The sequence below is a fragment of the Metarhizium robertsii genome (assembly GCF_000187425.2).
Source record: "Metarhizium robertsii ARSEF 23 chromosome Unknown MAA_Scf_1, whole genome shotgun sequence".
Classification (NCBI taxonomy): domain Eukaryota; kingdom Fungi; phylum Ascomycota; class Sordariomycetes; order Hypocreales; family Clavicipitaceae; genus Metarhizium; species Metarhizium robertsii.
The window spans coordinates 278,965-303,333 of NW_011942149.1; the positions used below are offsets into that span (position 1 = coordinate 278,965).

The 24,369-nt window shown below is 54.4% G+C and overlaps 7 protein-coding genes across 7 annotated transcripts; 4 read left to right on the top strand and 3 right to left on the bottom strand.

Annotated features, from left to right (window-relative positions):
- Positions 1-10,448: 10,448 nt before the first annotated feature.
- Positions 10,449-11,221, top strand: MAA_01689 (ARP2/3 complex 16kDa subunit (p16-Arc); the record flags this gene model as incomplete). The annotated part of the gene is made up of 3 exons (XM_007819687.1): positions 10,449-10,703; positions 10,836-10,948; positions 11,017-11,221. The coding sequence occupies 3 exons, from the start codon at positions 10,449-10,451 to the stop codon at positions 11,219-11,221; spliced, it is 573 nt and encodes a 190-aa protein (XP_007817878.1).
- A 189-nt stretch (positions 11,222-11,410) lies between these two features.
- Positions 11,411-12,574, bottom strand: MAA_01690 (Methyltransferase type 12; the record flags this gene model as incomplete). The annotated part of the gene is made up of 2 exons (XM_007819688.2): positions 11,411-12,235; positions 12,323-12,574. 2 exons carry the CDS (start codon positions 12,572-12,574, stop codon positions 11,411-11,413), a joined length of 1,077 nt encoding a protein of 358 aa, XP_007817879.2.
- An 893-nt stretch (positions 12,575-13,467) lies between these two features.
- MAA_01691 (adaptor protein complex alpha-adaptin subunit) lies at positions 13,468-16,596 on the top strand (the record flags this gene model as incomplete). The annotated part of the gene is made up of 4 exons (XM_007819689.1): positions 13,468-13,964; positions 14,023-14,357; positions 14,420-16,368; positions 16,432-16,596. 4 exons carry the CDS (start codon positions 13,468-13,470, stop codon positions 16,594-16,596), a joined length of 2,946 nt encoding a protein of 981 aa, XP_007817880.1.
- Positions 16,597-16,994: 398 nt separating this feature from the next.
- On the bottom strand, positions 16,995-17,917 carry MAA_01692 (alanine racemase-like protein; the record flags this gene model as incomplete). The annotated part of the gene is made up of 3 exons (XM_007819690.1): positions 16,995-17,503; positions 17,578-17,749; positions 17,828-17,917. The coding sequence occupies 3 exons, from the start codon at positions 17,915-17,917 to the stop codon at positions 16,995-16,997; spliced, it is 771 nt and encodes a 256-aa protein (XP_007817881.1).
- A 319-nt stretch (positions 17,918-18,236) lies between these two features.
- On the top strand, positions 18,237-19,376 carry MAA_01693 (uncharacterized protein; the record flags this gene model as incomplete). The annotated part of the gene is made up of 1 exon (XM_007819691.1): positions 18,237-19,376. One exon carries the CDS (start codon positions 18,237-18,239, stop codon positions 19,374-19,376), a length of 1,140 nt encoding a protein of 379 aa, XP_007817882.1.
- A 1,010-nt stretch (positions 19,377-20,386) lies between these two features.
- Positions 20,387-22,124, top strand: MAA_01694 (Sds3-like protein; the record flags this gene model as incomplete). The annotated part of the gene is made up of 2 exons (XM_007819692.1): positions 20,387-20,794; positions 20,901-22,124. 2 exons carry the CDS (start codon positions 20,387-20,389, stop codon positions 22,122-22,124), a joined length of 1,632 nt encoding a protein of 543 aa, XP_007817883.1.
- A 517-nt stretch (positions 22,125-22,641) lies between these two features.
- MAA_01695 (methyltransferase) lies at positions 22,642-23,505 on the bottom strand (the record flags this gene model as incomplete). Its single annotated transcript, XM_007819693.2, has 1 exon — positions 22,642-23,505. One exon carries the CDS (start codon positions 23,503-23,505, stop codon positions 22,642-22,644), a length of 864 nt encoding a protein of 287 aa, XP_007817884.2.
- Positions 23,506-24,369: the final 864 nt, after the last annotated feature.

Below are 24,369 nucleotides of genomic sequence, written 5' to 3' on the forward strand. Positions count from 1 at the left end.
TCCTCTTTTTGCTTTGCATGACAAAAAAAAAAAAAAGAAGCAACGAAAATCCTTGGAATGAGGTGAAATGAGTCGCCGGGGAAAAGGGCAACAAGAAGAAGAAAAAGGAAGAAAAAGACCCCCAAGACCTGGCCTCGCTTGTCGTCTCTTTTCTCCCAAACGGTTCAGACGGCCCTTCCCAACAACTTGGTACCTACTGCTGAATGTCTCGGCCGAAAAAAGGGGAGAGAGAGACGAGGAGGCATGGGAGGGGGGGGTGCGATCGGACCAGTCTCTCTGGACCCTTGGTGGTTGAAACCTGCATTCGACAGCGGCGGCGGCGGTCCTGACTGACCTGTCCCAGTTGTTTGGGCGAGACCTCCCAGCATATGTATGCGCCATGTTTTACCCGATCAAGTACTTACGGTGCTAGTGTAAATGAAATACTACATGTTTCAGAACCCAGAAGCGTGAGCTTCGTCATATTTCTTCTATTCTAATAGACCAAAAGGGGGCCCGGGGGGGGAAATAGCTCTCATCTAGTCCGCGTCCCGTTGTACTGTACATTTCTAAAATGACACAAGCAGTCTCTTGTCGCAAAAAAGTACTATACAGGTGTTGTGCGAAGAGAAAAAAAAAAAGAAAGGGAAAAAACGGGGGTATCATACATCCATATGGCCCCAGTCCTGCCCAGAGCCGTTCATAGCCCTCCTCAGTCTCGCCGTTGTAATGTGTCGGTGGTCTTGTACAAGGTAATGGTACATGGTAACGAGATGTGAGCGGCCCATCTGTGGACGCTTAGTTCAACCCGATTCGCAATCGCCGTGAGGTGTCGCAAACCAGAAGGATAAAACAGGAACGGAGTGAAGCAAATTAGGAAAAAAGAAAAGCCGATAAGACGCAGAAAAATGAATCTGTACACAGCCGGCAGGAAGAGAATCCCCCAAGATGAAAATGACAAGGAAAAGGAAAAACACAGCAAAATCCCCAAAAGTCTATATGTGATGATTGTCCCCAAACCGTGTTCCCAACCTGGTAGTGACCCAATCTGAGCCTTTGATCTCATCCCGTAGCACCTAGCTGAGGAAAGAGGTCCTTGTCCCGACATATCTCCCCGCTGTGCCATCTCAAGGTCACCATCCAAGACATGTCAAGACATGTTCAGATCTTCGTTCCAACGAGGTGGACACCCCCTGGAAGACGCGGTGGTTGTCTCAAAACCTGGCAAGCTGGAGATATGACGAGAAAAGATGCTCGCTCTCGCCAAAAGCAAAAAGTGAAAAAGAAAAAAATGAAAATGGAGACAAAATCGAATCCCAGTAGTATCCCAGTCTATAGTTTTGAACGCCGTGTGCCGAGCCATATCTCGGAAACAAAAAAAATTGATTTTTCCCGTGCATGTGCTGAACATGTCGCAGCAAAATAAAACAAAGTTCCATGGATAGCTTTTGGTGTTCTCGCTGCTGATAAGCAAGATGTGGCTCCGAGCCGTGTTGTGTACAAGTCGACTGATAAAAAGGAAATCCCCAAGATTAAAGTAAATGTGCAAAGATGATACCGCAGGCAGGGCGAATTAGAAGCCTCGGGAGGGAAGAATAAACATGGCCATGTCGTGAAGAACGAGTCCACAACCCACAGGGTCAGTGGGTCAGATGCCTGTATCAAACCGTTGAGTTTTCATCAACAGCCGGATAACAAGATTTATCGGGGTTGGGGCCGTGGTGGTGGCTTAGGCACACCAGTCGTATCATAGGCACCGCGGCCCATGTTGCAAACGATGGATGCTTGTCGTACCATTTTGCTGTTTGTGATGGACGGTATAGGTTGTAGTGTACACTGTACTATATTGGTTAGACACCGTTTGCAAATGCGTATACTGGGTGCGGCAGGTGCAAAAGGGACTCGAGCTACCGCTCTATATACATGAGAAATGGAAACATGAACAGGGAGGGCCCGAGGAGTAAGACATGGGTCGACTCTCAAATCAAAAGCAAGCGACTCGGGCAAGCGAGTGTATTGACAAATGCCAGTTAGAAAACAAGCGACAGTGACTCACAATAATGACGAAGCGTAATTGGTGCAACCGAAAGTTGGCGTGTCCAATCAACAGGAGCACAATTAATTATTGGTCGAGATATTCGGAGGCGATATGAAAGGAGAGAAAGCCTGAGGGAGTGACTGCCGAATGGCCGGCCAGACTGCAAGTGTTGCCGCTAGTATTGGACTGTTTGGGCACAGTAGCTGATAAAATGCTGGTGTGAATGGACGAGGCGAGATGGATCGGCACCGGCGCGTTGGAACGAGGCTACACAGGGCGAATCGCTGTTGCAAGATGGAAAGACTGGACGAGTACAGAGGGTAGCTCGGTTTGAGAATCGCGTGTCTAAGTGCAACGCAGTGCGAGGGCAGAAAGGACCCTGCAGATGGTGCAGTTATAGTGTTGCTGCAGTCGGTTCGGCGAATCCAGACTACGTGGGTATGAGCCCCAACAGATGGCTTCGGTGATGAGCCTCGGTGATGCTCTGTTGCTGATGATGTATGGCTTTGCTCCTGCTCCTGCTCTTGCCACTTTATGAAGGGGGTCAGAGGCGGTTATCTTGGTTGGCGATTGAGTCGCGCGATCGAGACGTCAGTCAGGCACGAACGGGTACCTAGCGCTGGTCGCGAACAATTGGCTCCAAGAAATCTTGGAGCTCTGGGACGGATGGCGGATGGCAGATTGTGGCGCCTAAATTTGTCCAAGTGAGAACAAAGCCAGTGGGGTCAAGTTCTCAAAAATAACAAGAGAGCTGAAGCTCGGGCTTGGCCAGATGAGGTCGATTATAGCAGGGCAGACACAGGTGTAGGTATATCGCTGGTGGGCAAACAAGGCAATGCCAAAAACCAAGCTTAGGGCAAATCAAACAAACGAAGCCAAATTGGCAGGTGATGAGGTGGAAGTCAAAGGGAGAGCAGATCAGAGGAATCAGGGTGGGATGAAGAGGGAGCAAGGCGCTTTTGTACAATTACCGGCTGGTCAAAGGCCATTCGTACCCAGTACAAAGGCAACAGGCTAGCAATAATGATTGTCGAGTCGTTAACTTGGACTTGGACTGGGGAAAGCCAAAGAGTCAGTTAGGCAGGGCACAAAAGCAAGGGAAGCGGAAGGGGGGCGTGTGGTTACGTGCCTGGCGTGTGAGATGCTTGACAGAGCTTGAGAGCCAGACACTGGACAAGACTCCTTTGCGGTTTGAGACCTGGGATTTGCGACCTGCGACCTGCGACCTTGCAGTGTGAAGTAAATACCCAGCCCCAACGCTTTGCTTCTTGTCCGTGCTCATGAAAGGGTGTGGAAACCGCCGCGGCAAGGCAATGCCCCGTACCTTGCACCACCAAGAGCAACGGCCTGGCCAAAAAGAAAGAATTGAGGAAACTTTTGCCAATTGCCCAGGGACCTGGGAAATTTCATCCCGGCATCTTGGGGAATGAAGAACAGCGCAGAAGGAGGGCCTACACGGTCACCAGCCACTCTCGCATCCATGTCGCGGTCGCCCAACGGAGGAATACTGGTCCATGTACTCCGTACGGAGTAGCTCGTCGCTGAAGTGAATGTCAGAAGTCCCAAGCGTACCTACAGCGTGCAGGTGCCTAGGAGCATGAACGTGGCCATCTCCAGGGCCGAGTCGAAAACACAGGGCCCCGTGCTGACTCCTGTCACGGTGGCGGCATTGATGATCCTGCCAGAAACGTCGGACTGTGTTAGGTCACCACGTTCGAGCACAACGCGTACATACATACACACGTAAGTAGTCTTGCGTACGGAGTACTCCGTACCTGGCACCTCGATAAAAGCACAAGGCGACTCCTACCATTAACCATTGACGAGCTCCACTGACAGGTCCCAGGGCTCAGCTTTCAGATGTCTGCTGTCCGGGCAGAGGCGTCCCAGGCCTTGACCACAGACTGGGATGCAACAGCCTGCCACGACGCCCTTCCATCCCTTGGGCTTGGGCTTGGGTCCGTTTGGACGGGGTGTGTCCTCAGCTACTTAGCCTCTAGTACCCCCCAAACAGGGGCTGCTAGCCTCGCCAGTGCTTGCACCAGACCTTTTTCTTCGGGTTCCTGACAGGGATCCATCTCCCCCGGAGCCTTGAGCCGGTCCTCGAGCAGGGGTTGAGCGTAAGAGGTCGCGTTAGGGTCTTTGGCAATGGTCATCCTGGGCGCTTGGCCTTAAACGGCGGGTTGTGGCAGAAATCCGTTTGCCTCAGTGGCTGACCCGACTAGCTGGGAAGCTGGAAAAAGAAAGGGCATACGCTCCCATCGAGGTCCATTAGATGCGGTGCCGCAAACCGAGAAATAGTACTGCTTTCCCGTCCTTGCCGTGATTGCAGGTGCGTGCATTCGCCTCACTTGCACCAGCTTTGGCTAGAATCATTTTCTGCACAGAACCGAAGTTTGATGATATGGGGGAACCTTCGTTTGTCTTAGCATCCCCTATCTGTTTTGACACCTTCTTCACGGCGCTTGGACGTCGCCAACTTTAAGGTGGTGGTAGTAGTAGTAGTTGGTTTGACTGGCGGCTGCAGGCCCGTGATGGTGTCAAATCAGCTACCGCCCACGTACGCGGTACATCCCGCTGTGTCGCCCAAGTTTCTTGGCTACTTCTCGGGTGGTCCGGCAAATTACATCGACTCGCGGCTGGAGCATCAACATTCAATTAATTAGTTGGAAACCGAGTCTCTGCGAAACGTGCGTGATTCCATGGTCGAGTTCCAGGGCAAGTTCATGTGCTTTTGTGTTTCGATTTTAGTGGTGATGCGTCAGTAGAGCAGTCCGTAGACATGCCCAAAAACACCATGAATCGGCCCTTGCAAAATTGAACACGGCTGACTTCGGAGCAACTGTTAGCAGGATGTACATATCTGCGAAAACCTACAGGAGTCGCCAACAAACCACAGCTCTCACACTTGGGGGCTGTTATGGCGAAAGCTCGCCAAAGTGGGCATTCAATTGGACCATTTTGACCAGAACGCACAAAGACGGCCAAGAAGCGTTGTAAGCAAACAGACACATGGCACGCATCCCTGTCAGTCGTCCCGACAGCTCGGATTATTGACCCATATGCAGCGCCAACAATAAGCGGGCCGAATCCCTGCATTGGCTTGAGTGATAACTCCAGTCTTGTTGGCTGCATGACGGCCCCCCATTGTTCCTTTCTTATGCTTTGTCCTGCCTGCTAAACTGGTCAGTGCCTGCGGACCAAGAGAAGTGGAAGGCAACACAGCAACAAGACAAGACACCTTGCGTCTGATTTCGAATCCACGCGTGGGCACACACCTAGGTAGATTCGGTAAAAATAGCAATGCCATCGACTAGTGTCTCCTTGGACATTCTATCATGGCCTTGTATTAACATGATCATAACACCTGCCTCCCTCACTTCATATAAACATGGGTTTATGTTTATATAGTGGTTCTCTTCATTCTTTTTCTGTCTTTGAAGAAAAAAATTCTTCATAATGCGGGTAAACATTTGTTATGGACCATGTAGCTATACTTCAGCACTGATTCCTTTCTTCCTTGGCGCAGAAGTTGAATCAGCCCAAATGGCAGCTCAGCAAACAGTCGAGCCCTGCGTCGGCGGTTGCGCAGTGGCCATGAGTAAGCACGGAGCAGGTTGACTCAGGCCGGATATGTATTTTCGTCGCATCTTGGTCCGAGTTTCCATCTTGGGGCTTGGCATATGCTATCCATTCTGAATTAGATACTGTGTCCATCAAAGGAGGAGGGATGAAGGAATCTTTGTGCATGTTGTTTAGCCGCGAGGGAGGCTCACAATTTTCGTCTCTTTCATGCGGCGCATGAAGATGGAACGTTTCCAACGCCAAGAATTCCTCACAAACTAACAACCATAAAGAAAATGACATTGGCCCCATCAACCTTTGCATCAATCTGCCCAAGGATCTGATATGAGATGAAGCGGAACCAAGATGCACGGAGCCCCATGCTTGGCCTTTGCAGCCCACGAGGCCGGCCAGCCGTGTCATGGCATTTCGATTTTCAAGATGTGAAGTCCAGGATGCGATTCCATTCGTGATGCTTCAATCTCAGATTGGCTTCACCAGCCGGGAAGGTCCGCTTGGCCGCACCTACCTCAAGTACGCTACGGCTCAACACGTTGAGCCTCAGGCAGGTTTTCTCACTACAGCCTGGCTGAGGCTGAGCACCGTCAGCATAACAGATATTGATGGGCAACCTCCAACAAGCAGCCTACTACTTAGACCTAGGTACCTTTGGCATCCATCATCATGGTACAACTTTGCCAACAGCATCCGTTCACGTCGGGTTATCACTCCCTGCAAGTGCATAGATGGAAGTTCCACACCCGGTCCTACAGCAATTGCCGCTGCCAACTTCGCCATGACTGGGTCCATCTTTATGCGCTGGACAATTCCTTTAGTTCTTTATGCAAGCAAGCACTTTTTGTATACCGGTCCAGACTCTTTTACGAGACAAGATGAGGCTCCCCGTAGCGCTTACAGGGCAAGGCCTGACCTGGCTACCTTATTTCTGAGATTTGAAGAATGCCAATTCAACATCATGGTGTCCGGGCTGTTGATCTCGACACGCGTATGCACCCCCCACCCTCACTATTTTGAACACTTCAAATGCCACGGCTATTCGGGATCAAACGCTGATCAAACAGTGACAGAAAGCGTCTCTCCCCCTATACTTTGGGCATATCACTGATATTGGAGCTTTTGCACCTAGACTCACCTGTCACGACTTGGTCCCGCCCTCTAAATTACACCTATTCGGCTGATCCGACTCGGTGCCACGGCCAAAATTGGTGCCACGAAGGATCCCCCCCCCCCAGTGCTGGTCGAACTAGGAAATCTTCCAGAATGTGAGGGTCAAGGAAACAGCAACTAAAAATTTCAAGGCCAGGCAGCCTCTTATTACTAGTACACCATTGTACAACCCGCACTTTGGTGATCCGTATAGCTTGGCCCTTGTGGACACGATCCCTGTCCAGCAATTTAGGATGCCAACCTTGGCGAACCACCGATTCACGCCTCGGCCAAGCAATTGTCTCCGAGGACGTTGGCTTATGCGACCAGGCAAAAAAAGACACGGCTCTGGGAAAATTCTTTACGGCGGTAGTTCCAGTGGAATGTACAGAGTACGCCAGCGGCATTCATGTAACTGCGTAGATCTCGCGAATCCCTTCATTCTCGATCGGCATGCAACCTACTGTACCTCGTGCGCCGTACACAATTTGGAATCGGCATCATATGCACCCCAGGCACCCAGTATGCTAAAATACACGTGCCGATGGCACGCCGTCACAGGGCCACCTCACCACCATTCTCTTGTCCAGAGGCTAAATTGGATGTTGTTCCGCTGTTCCTGCATTAGCTTGTTTTGGCGAGCTATGCCCAGACAATACCCAGCATGAAACAGTGGCAATTTGGCATTCGGCTAAGTTCCCAGTCCAGTCATTATGGCTTTTACAAAGACCTCACGTCATAATGCCTGCCAACTCACAGGGTGACACGTGTCAGATTGGGCAAAACGTCTGCAGACTGCTAACAGTAGCATCGGCTCGCCCATGTTATAGCAAGCTTCTCTGCATTGCACCAAGAGAATTAGACGTTTACAGTGTCAGAGGAGACAAACATTTCTACTTCCACGGCCAGCACATCAATTCATAGTTTTTTGTCGGTGCCCCCGAGCCGGCGTATGTTGTCACACTGATTTTCACACATAATATGCATGCTAGGATCCTGTGCTGCGAATTGTCTGAATAAGGCCTCGGCTTGGGGCCGTGGTCTCTCTCTCTCTCTCTCTCTGTGTCTTTTTTTTTTTGGGTCCGCCATACCCCGTCGGACAGTAACGACCTCTTTCCAATCAGTACTTATCCAAACATCGGCTAGCAAATTCAGTCTGGTTAAAGGGCCAACTCATGTCCCTTGTTTACTAGGATGGCCATGACTACCACTTTGCCATGCAATACAATACATAGGCGTTGCGCACCGCCGCCTCACGCGATTTTGCAGACTGTCGCAACCCAGATGTTCTTCAACGCAGCCCCATAGACCGTTTGCAGGCCCCAGCAGGATCACAACAGCCCCAGAAATGGAGCTGGCCGAAGCAGGTTGGCAGGACACAACTGATTCGTGATCCCTGGCTCTTCTTTGGACGATGGTTGTGGAACACATGCCCAGTCGCCTCAACGGCGGAAGCAGGCCCCTGCCGTCCCGGTACTATTCATGATCTCGCAAAGTCCAATACATGGGCGGATTGCAGGTGGCAGTCTCAGTTGACTCGTTTAACAGCAATCTACGCATCTCATTATTACTACTACATGCTTGCATCGTACAGAGCTATGCATACGCAACATCGATTAACGACTACGGCTGACTCTGCTTTCATAATACTTCGGTGCCTTCAAGGTCGCGGTCCCCCAATGCTCATCCGAGGAAAAACTTTAGGGGTAAAGGGGCGAGATAGGTCCTCGATGTCGTATTCAGACCTTCTGTAGTGCCAGAATGCTGACCTCGACCGTCGATTGATTAGACTGGTCCACATGTATTACGGCCCTTTGCTTGACAGCCATAATAATGGCAAGGCGCACATTAATACTAAATCATCCACCAAGCATTCGGCACGGATATGCAGGACTCGCTGATCCGTGGACAAGGTGCTGTTGCAGGTAAGGCGCATAAAGACAGCGGCAGCCTTGTTCCGGGCTGCCTTCTAGAATCATCCCGAGCCACAACGTTTACCGCAAGGCCGTGGAGCATACAGTGGGAGGCCGCGCCGCGTCGCGCCGTTGCGCTGCTTAGTAGCATCGTTGCCATAATGTGTCAGTCAAGAGTCAAGTTGCGCGTCCATGCGCATGACGGACACCTCTTGATGCTGGTTGTGTCAACGCCATGACACGACAGCGCTCGGCCGCATCTCAGGCACCCTCTCTCCAGTAACAATCGTGTATCAAGACTCACGCCACAAAACTGGTCAAGACCAAAATTTGCCACATACGGAGTACGGGGCGTCGTCAATCATCATTCCGCGTTGTCTGGGGTTGCCAGACGGCCGACGTCTTAGTCCCACCCCTAACAAGGATCAATGTTCTTTGACCTAGCAGGCAACCAGGCAGTCTGGCAGTCTGGCAGGGTACCGGGGAAGGCTTCCGCTTCGTTCGGCCCATTGTTATTAATTTTAAAAAAAAAATTTCAATCGACCAAGTCCTAGCGAAAGGGTCTTTGGCAGTGGACCTTGGGACTTTGGGTGCTTGGCCGTTCAGGGGCACGAATTGGGCAAGTGGTCTTCTGGAACGCGGCATCAATCATCTTTAGATGAAGTGGATGTCATCTCCAGGGGAAGGCCTTCTAGAAATGAATGTCACTTTCCATCTCGAATCAAGTTGAAACCACGCTGCGTTGTGAGAATGGAAGACGTGAAGTATGGGAGTAGGTAGTACAGAGTATTTGGCAGCCAAATCTTACCCGGTGTCAATCCCCTTCCTTTACCACGGACAGCTGAAGACTGGTATTGCTCGAGGTCTTGGTTGGTCGTGTGTGTCTGCATTTGGCTAAAGTTGCGACTATAATAAGCAAGGTGCAAATGCTGTGACTTGAACAGCTGAGCTGTCACAATACTCATATTGGGTGGGATATTCCGCCCCCAATGTGCGCAATCAAGAATTTTCTCGCAACGGCTCGTTATGTTCGATGCACTTGGTTACAAAATAGCCAGTGGCCGTATTAACATCATCGTTGAGTGTGTTGTTGACACGTTTCCAAGTACAGGGTAGTTGGGTGTGAGTACTTCTCAGACTACCAGGTGTACCTACCCGCCTTAGGGTAGGTAAGTACCTAGGGACGTAGGAAGAGAAACAATACATTGCAATAGTACGGAGTAGGCGCCTGGGTATCTACCTACTCAAGTACTTGAGTAGTTTTACGCTTCTATACCTTGCTGTATCAGGGCTGACACTGGTCGAGTTTGGACTCTTATCAGTGTTCTGGTTGTAAAGGCTTGAGAATGGCTGGATTCGCGAAACACGTGAAACGCATGCTTTTTTCAACCACAACCGAATTTGCTGCACCACAACCGACGCTGCAAACCAAACAATAAACACACGACCAAAACAAGCACGCCATAAAACACACATGCAAGATGAAGTGCCCGAGTCTCGCGCAACGCAAGGGCTCGCGGCGCTGCTAACACGATACATCTAGGTGCACGGATCCCAAACGTGAAAAAAAGGTATACTGTTAACCAGCCGAAGCTCCGCCCCAACCAAGCCCTCCACCCCATCTCGCCCCGCCATCCGTGACGCAGCTTCCTGCGGTTCGTTCGGCCTCGTCGCAGCTCCCAAGCTGCTCCATCCACAAACATTGAAGCATACGTCGCCAACGTCGGGCCTTTGGCACGCCTCGTCTTCACCCTGCCGCCCCGGAAAAAATACACGCCAAACGAACCATGTCCATCATCCAGCAGCACACGAGCGCCACGCTCAGCGACGCATGGCGGACCATCAACATTGACGCATACAATGAAGACTCGAGCGTCAACTTCGACACCTCGACGTTACACCCGCCACAGCCCGAGATCAGCGAGGCCGAAGCCCGCCAACTATCCGGCCAGGTCAGACAGTTGCTGAGGGGTGGCGACGCCGAGGGCGCACTGAGGGGATGCTTGGAGACGCCTGTTTACAACGGCACCGAGGGGGCAAAGGTGCGTCGGGGAGGACCCTGTGCCTGCCAGCGTGGGAGGCTGCGTACTCTCTTTTTCTTTACACTTCTTTTCTTTGCAAGAGGGGACATTTGCTAACGGGCGGGGCGCGGAATAAAGGATGCACATCTCCAGACCATCATCGAGGTCCTGCAGTCGATCAAGGCGAGTGACATGAGCCCTCTGCTCAGGGGCATCTACGAATCCCCAGGCGGCAGCGAGTGCCTCGACGTTCTGATGAAGTACATGTATGGAATCCCGCCACGCTTCTGGACCACATGCATCGGGAACGAGATGTGACTAACGGGCCCGGTAGTTACAAGGGAATGGCCATGGGCCAGCCCAAATCAGCGTCGAGAGTGACCCCCCAGTCTACTGGCGGCTTTGGCTCTCGCCCTGGTGCTTCCAACGAGCCTGCGTCCGCGGCGATGAGCGTCCTGCTCAGCTGGCACGAGAAGCTTGTCGAGGTTGCGGGGCTGGGATGCATTGGCCGAACCATGACGGACTGGAGGAGGGTGTGAAGGATTGTCGGGGCCGGCATGTTTGTAGGGTGCTGGGAAAAAAAAAGGCGTAAACGACTCTGATGATGACACTGGTGCAAAATGGAATAATAGAGGTTACTCCTACAACACGAGCAAAGCGCGAGATTTGGCGTCTCGACCGGTGTGGGTATTGGCACATGCCTCGCGGCTATGGTACATGACTGTGTGTTACTGCTTCTTCTCCAGGATATCCTTCAAGTTGACTTCGCCGCTGCCCCTGGCCAGCGGCTGCGGCTGGTCTTGACCCTCCTTCCAGCCTATCATGTAGATGATTCTAAACGTGGCCGGGATGGAACCGTCTGGGTTCCCGTGCAGCTCTCTATAGATGGCTTCATTCGCGAGGAGAACGTCTCTCCGGATGGGGCCCATTTCCCTGCCCAGGATGGCATTGTTCTCCCCCATGGCCTGGAGGTCTCGCATCAGCGCAAAGGTATCCGGGTAGTCGACAATAATGTCGTCCACGTCGACGGTCAGCATTTTGAACCCAGCCTTTTGCAGCAAACCGCCGACGTCTCGCACGTCCGCCAGTGGTGATACGTGGGGGGACAGGCCGCCCCTCCGCTCCAGATCGGCGAGCTGTAGGGATGTGCGGAGCTCAAAGAGCGTATCTCCGCCGAGCATGGCGCCGATGAAGGGCGAGTCTGGTTTTAAAATGCTGTTGATCTGGGACAAGACGCCGGGCAGGTCGTTGATCCAGTGCAGGCTGAGCGAGCTCATGACCAGGTCAAAGGAATCTGGCCCAAAGGGGATGCTCTCTTCGTCCTCCAGGACTTGCCGCGTAATGTGGAGCTTCCTGTTGAAGTCGTGGTCCGAGTCGCGGTACAGGAGAGTTTCGGAGGAGTCGGCGGCGATTAATTCGGATATGCGCGCTGATAGAGGCGGTGATGTAGGCGTGGACGGGTCGGGGTCGGGGTTCTCGCGGACGAGCGCTCTGGCTAGGTTGCATGAGTTGGCGCCCAGGTCCAGGACTTTGGGAAAGTGCCGGTTGATGTCCTATTTGGAGACGAGGGGGGAACCGTTTGTTAGCAATTGTAGCAATTTGAGCAATGAAGGCGTGTTGAAGGCCGTGGTACACCGTACAAGTAGTCGCTCAGAGACTCGGACGGCCACCTCATCCTTCAGGTAGTCTGCCTGCCGGCTTTCCTGGGGCCTGGAAGCTGCGCGCTCCTTTTGAAGCCATTTCGTCCGTCGGTTGAAGACTTGGAATCGCGGGGCGCCCGTGGAATGGACGGCGTATGTTCGTCGGCCGGTGGCTTGGGGAGAAGGGCCGGACAAGGGCGGCAGTCTATGCAGGACGTTGCCCAGCGGGCGTGGTCGCATGCATGCTGACATTACATTCGGATGGGTACGCAGACAATGCATGCGGTGGAAGACGGTGGGAGGCGATGCTATTCAATCCATGGATGTCAATGGTGCAGCTGCGCCTTACTGTTGAGCTCGAATGGATTTATTTTTACGCTCGATATTTGAAGGTTGGAGGTTGCCGTCCATGCTGACCAATGAAGTGCGGGCTGGATAGCCGTTCGGGGACGTCAGCTTCAATGGCATTCAACGATGCGCTGCCCCATCAGTCATCAATTGATCCGTTTCCAGGACGCATGAGTGGCCTCGGTGGCGGTGACAGGCGCCAATGGGCAGCACCATCCCCTGTTGGTCGCCCAAGGCGCCTCGTGCCATGTCCGTACTCCAGGATCCTGGCCTGCTGAAGAACGGGACTGGTCAGTTACCCGATATCAACCTGACGGAGGGTACGGAGCACCGAGTAGACCCCTCCCTCTTCAAGATCGTCAGAGCTACCAAGCTCAGCAACTTGCCATCCGCCCGCACACGTGGGAGCTTCAGTCTGTCGTGAGCCTGTGGCGAGTCTGTAGCGGAGATATCCAGAGGTCAAGTATAGGTTGGCCGACGGCGCAACCCTGGAAGGCGGCGATTTGGGAGAGGGAACGTTGGAACGTTTGCACTTTAGCCCCTGGCCGCGTATCCCGCCCATCGTCCATCGCCGACATTGAACACTTGGACGCTTGGGCACAACGAGCGACAAACGACAAGCGACAGCCGAACCATCCGTTGCCGTTCGCGCCAGGCATTTGGCTATGCCATCGGACCTGCACCTAATCGACAAGTAATCCCTATTCTCGCCGAAATTCTCCCGCCGACAAAACTTGCTCGCCGTGGCATCCTAGGGAAAGGAGACGTCAGCCAGGGGCTGCTCGACGACTTCCACCATGTCGGCTCCAGGAAGCGGCTTTCTCGGCCGCTCAAGCAGCAGCAACGCCAACATGCGAGGCTTGGTGCAGTTCATCGCCGATTTGAGAAACGCCCGAGCCCGTGAGCTAGAAGAGAAGCGAATTAACAAGGAGCTGGCCAACATTCGGCAAAAGTTCAAGGATGGCAACCTTAGCGGCTACCACAAGAAGAAATATGTCTGCAAGCTGCTGTACATTTACATTTTGGGCTGGAACGTCGACTTTGGCCACCTCGAGGCAGTCAATCTCATCTCGGCACAAAAGTATTCAGAGAAGCAGATTGGCTACCTTGCCATGACGCTCTTCCTCCACGAAAAGCACGAGCTGCTACATCTTGTCGTCAATAGCATTCGGAAGGATTTGTTGGATCATAACGAGCTTTTCAACTGCTTGGCTCTGCATGCCATTGCCAATGTAGGAGGCCGGGAGATGGGCGAGGCGCTTAGCTCCGAGGTTCATCGACTGCTGATCTCACCGTGAGCCTTCATCAGCTGGCTGACCCATCAACAGTTTCACGTGCTAACATGGCTGCAGAACTTCAAAGTCGTTTGTCAAGAAGAAGGCTGCCCTGACTTTGCTGCGTCTCTACCGCAAATATCCCGACATCGTCTCTCCCCAGTGGGCCGAGCGCATCATTCATCTCATGGATGATGTCGATCTGGGAGTTGCCCTCTCTGTCACGTCGCTTGTCATGGCTCTTGCGCAAGACAATCTCGACGGATACAAGGGGGCTTATGCAAAGGCAGCCGCGCGACTAAAGCGCATCATCATTGATGGCGAATACACCATAGACTACCTCTACTACAAAGTTCCGTGCCCTTGGCTACAGATTAAGCTTTTGAGGCTTCTTCAATACTTTCCACCCTCTGGTATGTTGTGCTCTTGTGTCCGGCGTGCATGGTTTTCCGTGCTAATATGCACAACAACGCAGAGGACACTCATGTGCGAAACATGATTCGAGAATCTTTGCAGCGAATCCTAAACCTGGCAATGGAAGCCAACAAGAATGTTCAGCAGAACAACGCCCAGAATGCAGTCTTATTCGAAGCCATCAACCTAATTATCCACCTTGATACCGAGCATGCGCTCATGAAGCAGATTTCTTCCCGACTGGGCCGGTTCATTCAGAGCAGAGAGACAAATGTGCGATATCTCGGTTTGGAGGCCATGACACATCTGGCAGCTCGAACAGAAACCCTCATACCCATCAAGCAGCATCAAGACATTATCCTCGGATCCCTCAAAGACAGAGACATTAGTGTTCGCAGAAAGGGGTTGGATCTGCTGTACAGCATGTGCGACGCCACCAACGCCAGGATCATTGTCGGCGAATTACTGCACTTTCTTCAGAACGCAGACTTTGCCATTCGAGAGGAAATGGTTCTCAAGATTGCCATTCTCACGGAGAAGTATGCCACCGATGTTCAGTGGTATGTCGATATTTCGTTGCGTCTGATTGCCATGGCCGGTGATCATGTCAGCGACGAGGTCTGGCAACGAGTAATTCAAATCGTCACCAACAATGAAGAGCTCCAAGTTTATGCCGCGCAAACTGCTTTGCAGTACGTCAAGTCAGACCATTGCCACGAGACATTGGTCAAGATTGGAGCGTATATTCTGGGCGAATTTGGCCACTTGGTCGCCGACCAGCCTCGCTGCAGCCCGATTGAGCAATTCATGGCTCTCCAGGGCAAGCTGTCTGGTTGTTCTCCCAGCACTCGGGCCATGATTTTGTCATGCTTCATCAAATTCGTCAACTTGTTCCCTGAAATCAAACCACAGTTGCTCCACACATTCGAGGTGTACAGTCACACGTTGGACTCGGAGATGCAGCAGAGAGCGTGCGAATATCTGACTCTGGCGAGTATGCCCACCGACGACTTGCTGAGAACAGTTTGCGATGAGATGCCGCCCTTTCCCGAGCGAGAGTCTGCACTTCTTTCCCGACTCCACCAGAAGCACGCAAACACCAGTGACCGCCGTACGTGGGTCGTCGGAGGCAAGGATGCCAATTCTGACGGCACCGAGCTCGGTATGGCGAAGCCGGGCGGCCTTAAGAGGACCTTTAGCTCGGCTGCTGCCATCAACGGTGGAAGAGCCAATGGGAGTGCCAATGGTGCCAACGAGCTTGCGGGTCTGAATATGAACGCCCCATCGCCGTCGGAGCCCAAGATGCTCAAGGCTCCTAACCTGGCGAGCGCTGCGCACTTGTCTCCTGGCTGGGAGAAGGGTTTCGACAGACTCATGCTCCGATCGGATGGTGTCTTGTACGAAGATGGCCAGGTTCAAGTCGGTGTCCGATCCGAATGCCGCGGACAGGCGGTTTGCATTATTGCCTACTTTTCCAACAAGTCACCGTCGCCCATGACTTCCTTCACAACCACTCTGGATCTTGACGAGAGCGAGAAGAGCAAACTGACTTGGGATGTCAGAGAGCTCCCCGACAGTACGATTGCCCCGGGGGGACAAACGAAACAAGTCACCGTGTTTGAGTCCAAGAAGATTTTCGACAAGAGCCCGACGGTGCGAATCAGTTATCTCGCGGGCGCTTTGCAAGCGGTGACGGTGAAGCTGCCCGTCGCTGCACACAAGTTCATGGACCCTGCGGATCTTTCCGCCGAAGACTTCTTCAAGCGCTGGAAGCAGATTGGGGCGGGATCTCGCGAGGCACAGGCGATTTTCGGGCTCACAAGCGGCAAGAGCAACACGAGAGAACTCACGGAGAAGTTTGTTGTCGACACCGTCGAGGGCCTCCGATGGCGTGTGCTGGACATGGTTGATCCCAACCCAAAGAACATTGTTGGCGCCAGCGTGCTGCACACCTCGGAGGGAGGAAAATTTGGCTGTCTCTTGCGTCTGGAGCCCAACTATTCCAGCCAGGTAGGGGGACCCTTGCTGGCAAACCCGCATAGTGATTGCTCTGACTGACAAACGTTGTTGTAGATGATCCGACTTACAATCCGCGCCACAGACGACTCAGTACCGGCAATCATGTTGAAACTCATGCAGGAGAGGCTCGCGCAGGGGGTCTCAACTATCCCCGAGCACCGTGAACCGCCCACACGTCAGGAAATTTCAGAAGCGTTTGCAAACACCATGGTTACGTAGACGGGTGCCAAGTCATCATATCCTGTGGAGGGATGTGCTTTGCGGGTTTGCTAAGCACAGGGCGGTTTTTGGAACGGAAAGGCATTTTGGAGTTGTGGAGAAAGTTTGACTTTTGGAATGTGCATACTTAGTTAATGGTTGCTCTGCATGGGAAGGTTGTGAAAAGCATAGTCCGGACGCAGAGAGCATTTGTTTCATGTGGACCGATACCAGGATTTCAATGAGATTTGTCTTTTTTTTTCTTTGTTTCTTTTTTCTTTTTTCATTTTTTTCACTCTTGACGTCCATGATCCCAGTTTGGCCGCCGTGGCTCTCGCCGAATCAATCAACAGTGCGGGCTGGGAACATGTTGTCCCTGTATGTATGTATGTACAGCACCAATGGGTCCGACCTACGGGCTACTCCTTAATCTTTGCATCGGCCTTTGCGGGCCTCGTGCCGAAAATCGTACTGCCAACCCTCACCTCGCCGCTGCCCAAAACGACGGCGCCCTCAAAGTCCTCGCTCATGCCCATGCTCAGCTCCAGCCTCGCGTCGTCGAGCGCCAGCTGCCTGGCCACCAGATCCCTCTGCTGCTTGAGCGCGATAAAGTCGTCGTTTTCATTGTCCGCGGTCGTGGCCTTGCTCCGCGCGATGGCGCCAATGGTCATGAGCCCCAGGAGGTGCAGGTTCGGGCAGTTGGTGATGATTTCGCGGCACAGCGCCACGGTTTCTTCGCCCGGGGCGCAGCCGGACTTGGCTTCCTCCCCGGACGTGTTGACCTGCACGTGGACGGACAGCTTGGGCAGCGATGGGTCCGAGGCGAGGAGGGCGCCGCGCGTGGTGTTGAGGAGGGCTGCCTTCTTGAGGGTGTCTACGGATGAGACGCAGAACAGGTTGGGGATCTTGGCGAGCGTCTTGCAGTGGCCTGGGAGGTGTGTCAACGGGCCGCTGTGGACCTGTCGATGAGAAGCAGGGGAGCACGGAGTGGTAGTTAGTTACCTGATTGTAAGCCGCCGATGAAGTGCCATTGTATGGTCTTGGGGAGGAGCTGTGCCTTTTGAGTGAGTTCCTGCGTGTAGTTTTCGCCAAAGTGACGGTGGGAGGCGGGCGCCTGGTGGAGGGCGAGGATGTCATTGGCGGGCTTGAGCTTGGATACGGCGACGAGCCTGACCTGCGTGTGGTGTGTCAACTGACGGTGTCGTGCCGCTGGTATTTACCATCTGTGCCGTCGGGTGCAGCGTCTACTTACATCACGGCCATGGGCGAGGCCACCGATGCGCTCCTTGACAGACGACAGCTGCGAGATGAGAGCCTGGGCTCTCGTGGGATCGACGCGCATTTCCTCGGCTTCACTCATTTCCCCAGTCCTTTTTTCTCTCTCTCATCTGGCCTGGATAATTCGGCGGCAAGGCGGGACGAGGGTTTCGGAACGAGGTCAAGTTATCTGATGAGTTTTGGCTGGCGTTGGAGTCGATGAGTCGGGTCATCATCGGCTGGTCCACTTTGGCCATGTAGAACCACAACTTGTCACGTTTCCGTGCACATCGACGCCCTTTCAGATACATGCCCGGCAAACCAACCAGACCAATGAGTTTGTCATTTCTGCTTGATTGAGCAAGGAGCACCGGCAGCCGTTGGTTCGGAATCCACAACCGCAAATGGCGGAGCAGAAACATGCCCGCAGACGGACAAGCAGCAATGCCGCCACGCTCCCCGTCAGAAACGGCCAGCATGCGCGGAAGCAGTCCAAAGCAGCCGTACAGCCCAGGTCGGCACATACCGCCGACGACTTTCTCCACGACTTTCTAGACGCCTCATTTGATCCCGCCGCCTACCTGAATGCTACTTTGCCGCCTCTCGCCAGCAGGCAGGCGTCCTCCCAGCCGGCTGGTGCTGTGCCGCTCGCCGAGCTGTCCGCCCAGGCGCAGACCCTGCTATCGCAGCTGAATGCGCAGACTACACGGCTGTCCAATACGCTGACACAGCTGACTGACGATATTTTGAGGAGCGGCAGCCGGCTGGCGTACGAGGTGGAGTTGCTGAGGGGCGAGACGCTGGGCCTGTCGGAAATGTTGCACGAGACGCTCAAGGAGGACATTGAGGTTTTCGTCCCGGGTGGTCTGCAGCCGAATCACGAAACTAGGAAGGAGGCCACCAGGAGGGGTGAAGCCGACGAGGACAAGGACGGCGTCGAGGCGTCGCCGCCGGCCGATGCCGCCGCTGCCACCGGTGCCAACGACTCATCTGACCCGGAATACATCAAACAGCTACAGACACTCACACTGGTCCGGTCACGCCTCGAATCCGTCATCCAGACCTTTGGCGACGCCATGGACTTTACCTTCCCGCCGTCAGAAGTATCCGTCAGCTCGGGGTTCCTGTCCGTCTCCGCGCCGGAACCAGGCTCCGAGCAGCAGAGCTCCGAGGAAAAGGGCCAGCAAGTGCTACGGAAGCTGCGCGACGAGATTGCGGGCTTTCTACAGCAGAGCGACGACCCCATACAGGGCATCGAAAAGGCCGCCGCTAGGATCGAGGAGCTCAAGGAGCTGAGTGTCGTGTGGAAAGGCACGGCGGAGGAAAAGGGCCGCAGCAAGTTTATTGAGAGCCTGGCCAAGATGGTCGAGGATAGGCATAGGGACTTGGTGAGGGAGATGGACCAGGCGGCGAGGAGGGAGGGCCGGGCTGCGGGCTCACAAGGCAAGAAACCTGGTGGCCAGGAGGGGGCTGGCGAGGAAGCCAAGGTTCCTGGCGGGTTTGGACTCATTAGCCAGTTGCAGAAATTGAGGAGCGGGCTGTAGATGATGGGTTGTGACTGAATGGGCTTGTGGGCTGGTATATGCGATATGTGTATCCATGGACTGAATAACGGTGTCGCTGGGACAGAGGTAAGTCGATGATGATGAAAACTTCTGGTCACTGGTGTAGAAAGAGGCGAAATATCCCTCTGGACTTTTGATATGGGAGACATGTATGACATTTGTCCATGGCAACTACTTTGGGCTGCGTTCTGGTCTGGTCCTTGAACACCTGCGGTGTACATTGCCAGTTGCGGCTACATACAAGTTTGCAAGGCAGAAACGCATGGGCGCTTTTGAAGAAGAGCAGCCCCCTGATGAAACTGCTAATAACTACTCGAGCACACTCTTCTCTATCAATGCATGAACATGAAACAAGCGGGTGAATCGACCTCGCCGCGGCTCGAGAGAACCTACAGTGCATGCGTCGTCCATCAACATTGTCTCGCACTGTACGACGGAACCCCCCATGCCCCTTTGGAGTGGTTCAAACCCGTACCAACCAATTACAGTGCTCCCGCTCGAGGACCCTAAGCGCAGTCGGCAGGCGGTGAGCGGGTCCGCGACTAACACGACTTTGGGCTTGACCTAGCCAAAGCCGCCTTGACACCGGGGCAGAACGAACGAGACCAGACTTGACTGACGATTGTTCGGCTGACCTGATTGCTACGCTGCTGCACTCGGCCACGCACCTTTGTCGTCAGTCGTCGTTGTTCTCGCTCCGACCTCACCGACAGGTGGTACTTTATGTTTCTCTCTTTCAATCGTTGCAGGCGCATTTTGCAGCACTGTTGATTTTGCTTTCTCGTTCCGCCGCTCGCTGTGGAATAGAGACTCACACCCGGAACAAGTTGTACTCGGGGCGCAGACGGGCAGAGCACCGAGTCTTTGCAACACCGCAATCGCTCCAGACCGCTGTGCATTTCCTCTTGGTGTGCCCGCTTTCTCCATCCTGCATCACTGGCAACTGAACTCTCTGCTTCGGACCGGCGGCCGCCTTGCCAGCTCTGAAGATGGCCGCAAGTGACAATACCGTCCCCTCCGCCCTTGGCGGCAAACCCGAGCGACGCTCTCCTCCTCCAGCGTCACAATCGAAGCGCGACAGAAAGAGACAGGCCCTCATGGAGCGTCTCTCCAGCATGACGGACAAGTTTCAGCGCGAACAGGACATGACGTACCGCGACCAGCTGCAGAAGATCCAGTACGAGATTGGCCTCGTGCAGCGATTCGATCCATACGACACAAACGCTTTGGAGGTTGCCGCCGAGCTGCAAAGAGAACACAGACAGACCCAGGGGCCTCCGGTCCACGCTGAGTCTGCCCGTAGCCTCATGGACATGGCTGGAATCAAGTTTCCCAACTTTATTGACGAAATTGAGGATTTGATTGAGATTCGTGATTTTCAACTGACGCAGTCAAAGGTGAGCAAAGACGAGACAAGAAACCCCTCCCCCTCAAAAATAAAACAAGATGAAATGAAACAACGTTCGTTTGTGAATGCAACTGACATTGACCTTGTGTATTCAGAATGAATACGAACGAAAAGTACAAGAGTACAAGAACACCCACGCCTACAAGGTCGAGACGGCCCGCCGCGAGCACATGGCCCTGACCAGCACCTTGCGCGACCGACTTATCAACACCCTGACACAAAAGAAGAACCGACTGAATAGGGAAAAGGAAGTATTGGAGATTAACGATTCCAATGCCTTGCTCCTGAACCCGAATCACTTTTCTCTCACAAACCCTGGCAGCCCCGGCGGTACCCACGGCAAGCGTGCCACCAGACTTCGCAAAGATGCCGACGACCTTCAAATGTTTTCGGATAAGAAGCGAAAGCGAAATCCTGGAGAGGACGACGGATCGCCCGCCCCGATGCGCCGCGGCCTGGATCCCAACAGCACAACTCCCCTGTGGCAGTCGGAAAAGGCACGTGCTGTCGCGAAGCAAAACGGGCCCATTTATAGCATCGACAAGCTCTTCACCGACAAAGAATTGTCTCTGCATTACAACAGCGCGGCTTTGGCTGCGCATCAATACATCCTGCGCAACCGTGTCAACGGCAACGCTTCGTCCCCCGACGACAGCGACTCGGGCAACGGGGACGACAACGACGCCGACTCTGTCCCGTCGGCGCCCATGATGGAACGCCAGGTATCACACGCCACCCGCAGCACCAGAGGCGGCGCAAACACAAACTTCTTGGACGACAAGATTCTCGGCGTGGAGGGCATAGCCAACTTTGAGGTCCCGGCCAACCTGGACCTGATGCATGCCCAAGAACCCCCCAAGATGCCCCCTCACGTGCCCCAGCAGTATCTAAAACCGTACCCCAGATCTGCGGACCAGAACTTCCCGGTTCCACTTTCACAGGACGACATCATGTCGGACCTGTCCGTCATGGGCTTCCTCAAACAGTACGACCACTCTCACAAGCCCGGCGCACACCTCGACGCCCCGACTGGGCTGCGCAAAATCCTCGAAGCCGTCTCCATCCCGTACCAACAGGGCCGCTTCGTAGCCATCACCAGCGCCGCGCGGGAAGACCCCGAAAACTTTCGCGACTCTCTGGGGATCCCCACCAGCGGCCTGCGAGACCAACTGAGCCCCGGCCACGGCGGCTCCAACCAGTCTGTGGCGGGATACTCTGCGTCGGCCATACCCATGAGCAGACAGAGCAGCCTCGGCGGCGTGGCCATGAGCCGACAGGGAACGACGGGCAGCGGACGAGGCAGAGCCCGCCGCGGCTGAGAGCGCTGCTTTTGGATCCATCAGCATGGAGGGGATTTGTATTTTGCCATCCAGCGACGGCGTCTCTGTCCTTGCTACTGTGTTTTTTTTTTTTGTCTTTGGGCTGTCATAGGGGGCCAGTTAGAAAGATGTGCACATGCGCTGATTTGTCTTTGCATGACGCACTTGCTCTGTGCCGAGGGGGAAGGGGGTTACATTGATTATTCTGGCTTTGGACAATAAGGGTCTAGTTGTTATTTTTCCCAGTCCCCCTCTTCTGTTCTGTTATGTCACGGTTTCCTAGGTTGACTTGATTGACGATTGTGGTTGGGCTACGCATTGCCATTGATGTTAGTTGGCAGGCATAGATGTTTACTCGGGGCGTTTAAATTGAACCACGTTGGCCAAGAGTTTTTTCATTTCTTTCCATATTCCGACTCGATATTGTAAAAATGCCAAAACAAACAAAAGACTCGCAGCGCAAGAAGATGCCCAATACCAAAATAATTCAAAGACAAGAATGTGCCCCCCTCCCCCGTCACGGCCCAAACACCAAGGCCCTCACCTCGATGCTCTCCCTGCCCTCGGCACCCGGCCTCGTCCTCGGGTGGACAAAGGCCGTGTGCGGGACGCGGCCGCCGACGCGGCTCCCCGGCCGGAGCGACTCGCTGTCGAAGCACTCGAGCAGCAGCCTCTCGCTGCCCGTCATGCCGCTGAGGTAGTACCATTCCTGGCGGGGGCTGTAGCGCACGGCGGCCGTCTCGCCCGTGTAGCCGTCCGGGTAGCGGTGCTCGACGGGCACGACGTCGGCGGGGTCGAGGGTCGCGGCGCTGGCAAAGGCGAGCGGGAACGACTCGACGGGGCGGGCGTTGAGCGGGCGCCAGACGTTGACGATGCGGTGGCGCCCGGCGAGCAGGGCCGCGGCCTCGGCGTCGTCGGGGAAGTAGCGCCGCACGCGCTTTTCCACCGACGCCGCCGTCTGGTCGATGTGCACGCGGGTGACGGGGGTTCGGGGCGCGGCCGGGTCGGCGCGGCGGAGGGTGTGGTCGAAGATGTGCACGGCGCGGGAGCCGGGGATGGCGGCGAGCAGCAGCGCCTCCACCTCGGGGTAGTAGCGGGCGCGGATGGAGGCGTCGTCGGCGAAGGAGGCTTCCGACGAGGGCGCCACGTCGGAGATGATTTGGAAGGCGTCGCGGTCGAGGGTGAAGGCGGACTCGCGGCCGCGCACGTCGCGGATGAGCGTGTCCTGCACGTGGTCGCTGTAGTTGCGCTGGGGCTGCCCGGCCGGCGGGGAGTCGACGTAGTTGAATGGGCGCGCGGCCTTGTCGGCGGGCGGCGCGTAGAAGTTGAGCGCCGCCGTGACGTCGCCGCGAGGCACTTGGTCCGGGGAGGGGATGGCCATGGTGGGCGATGTGCCGGCGGTTTCGGGGCGGGACGGGCCTGTGACGAGAATGGTTTAATTTATCTAAAGGGTACGGTTATGTGATGAGCGCAAGGATGCAGGATGCGACTGAATGGCGGATTGTTGGCGTGTGTTGATGGCTGCGTCTGGTGCGTGAGTCCGGGGCCGTGGCGCTGAGGTCCATGACGAGCGCATCCATTTATACATGTACATGATCTCGCCGGGTCTGACACCTCGGCCATGGCCCGGCATTAGATTTCAAATCAAGCAGTGAATCAATCGTCCGGGTAAAAACCAGGCGGCTCTACCCGCCTGCAGGGCGTACTGCATCGACGGGCGCGTCATATCGACTGGGCCATTTGTAAGATGTGATTACTAAATTGCCTGTTTGGGTGGCCGCGGCACACGGCCGGACCGTTTGAGTGGGATGGCGTGCTCGGGACGCGCATTGCTTTGGCATCGGGCCCAGCACTCCTGGGCCGAGGATGCGTGAATGCAGTCATTTTTGCTCGTTTGGGCATTGGCAATGGCCTGCTGTGATGGCAAACAAGCTTCATGTTGCCAAGCTAATTCGGTCGGCAAGCAATAGTACCGTCGGCATGCTTGGAGGCTAAATGTCCACAACATGGTACTTCAAATACACCAAACCACAACTACTCCGTACCGCTTAGAAAGCTATCACTCGTTCTACTGCAAACGTCGTGCAAAACCTGTTCCCCGCACCTCGCTGTCAAACGGCAACCAGGCATCACGTGGTAGATCATGCTGCCTGGTCCAAGCCCAGGCCCACTCTTTCTGTCAGGCTCCGGATCATATCCGCACATATCCGGGAGGGGGGGAGCCAGGTGTTGGAGCGGGGTCGTC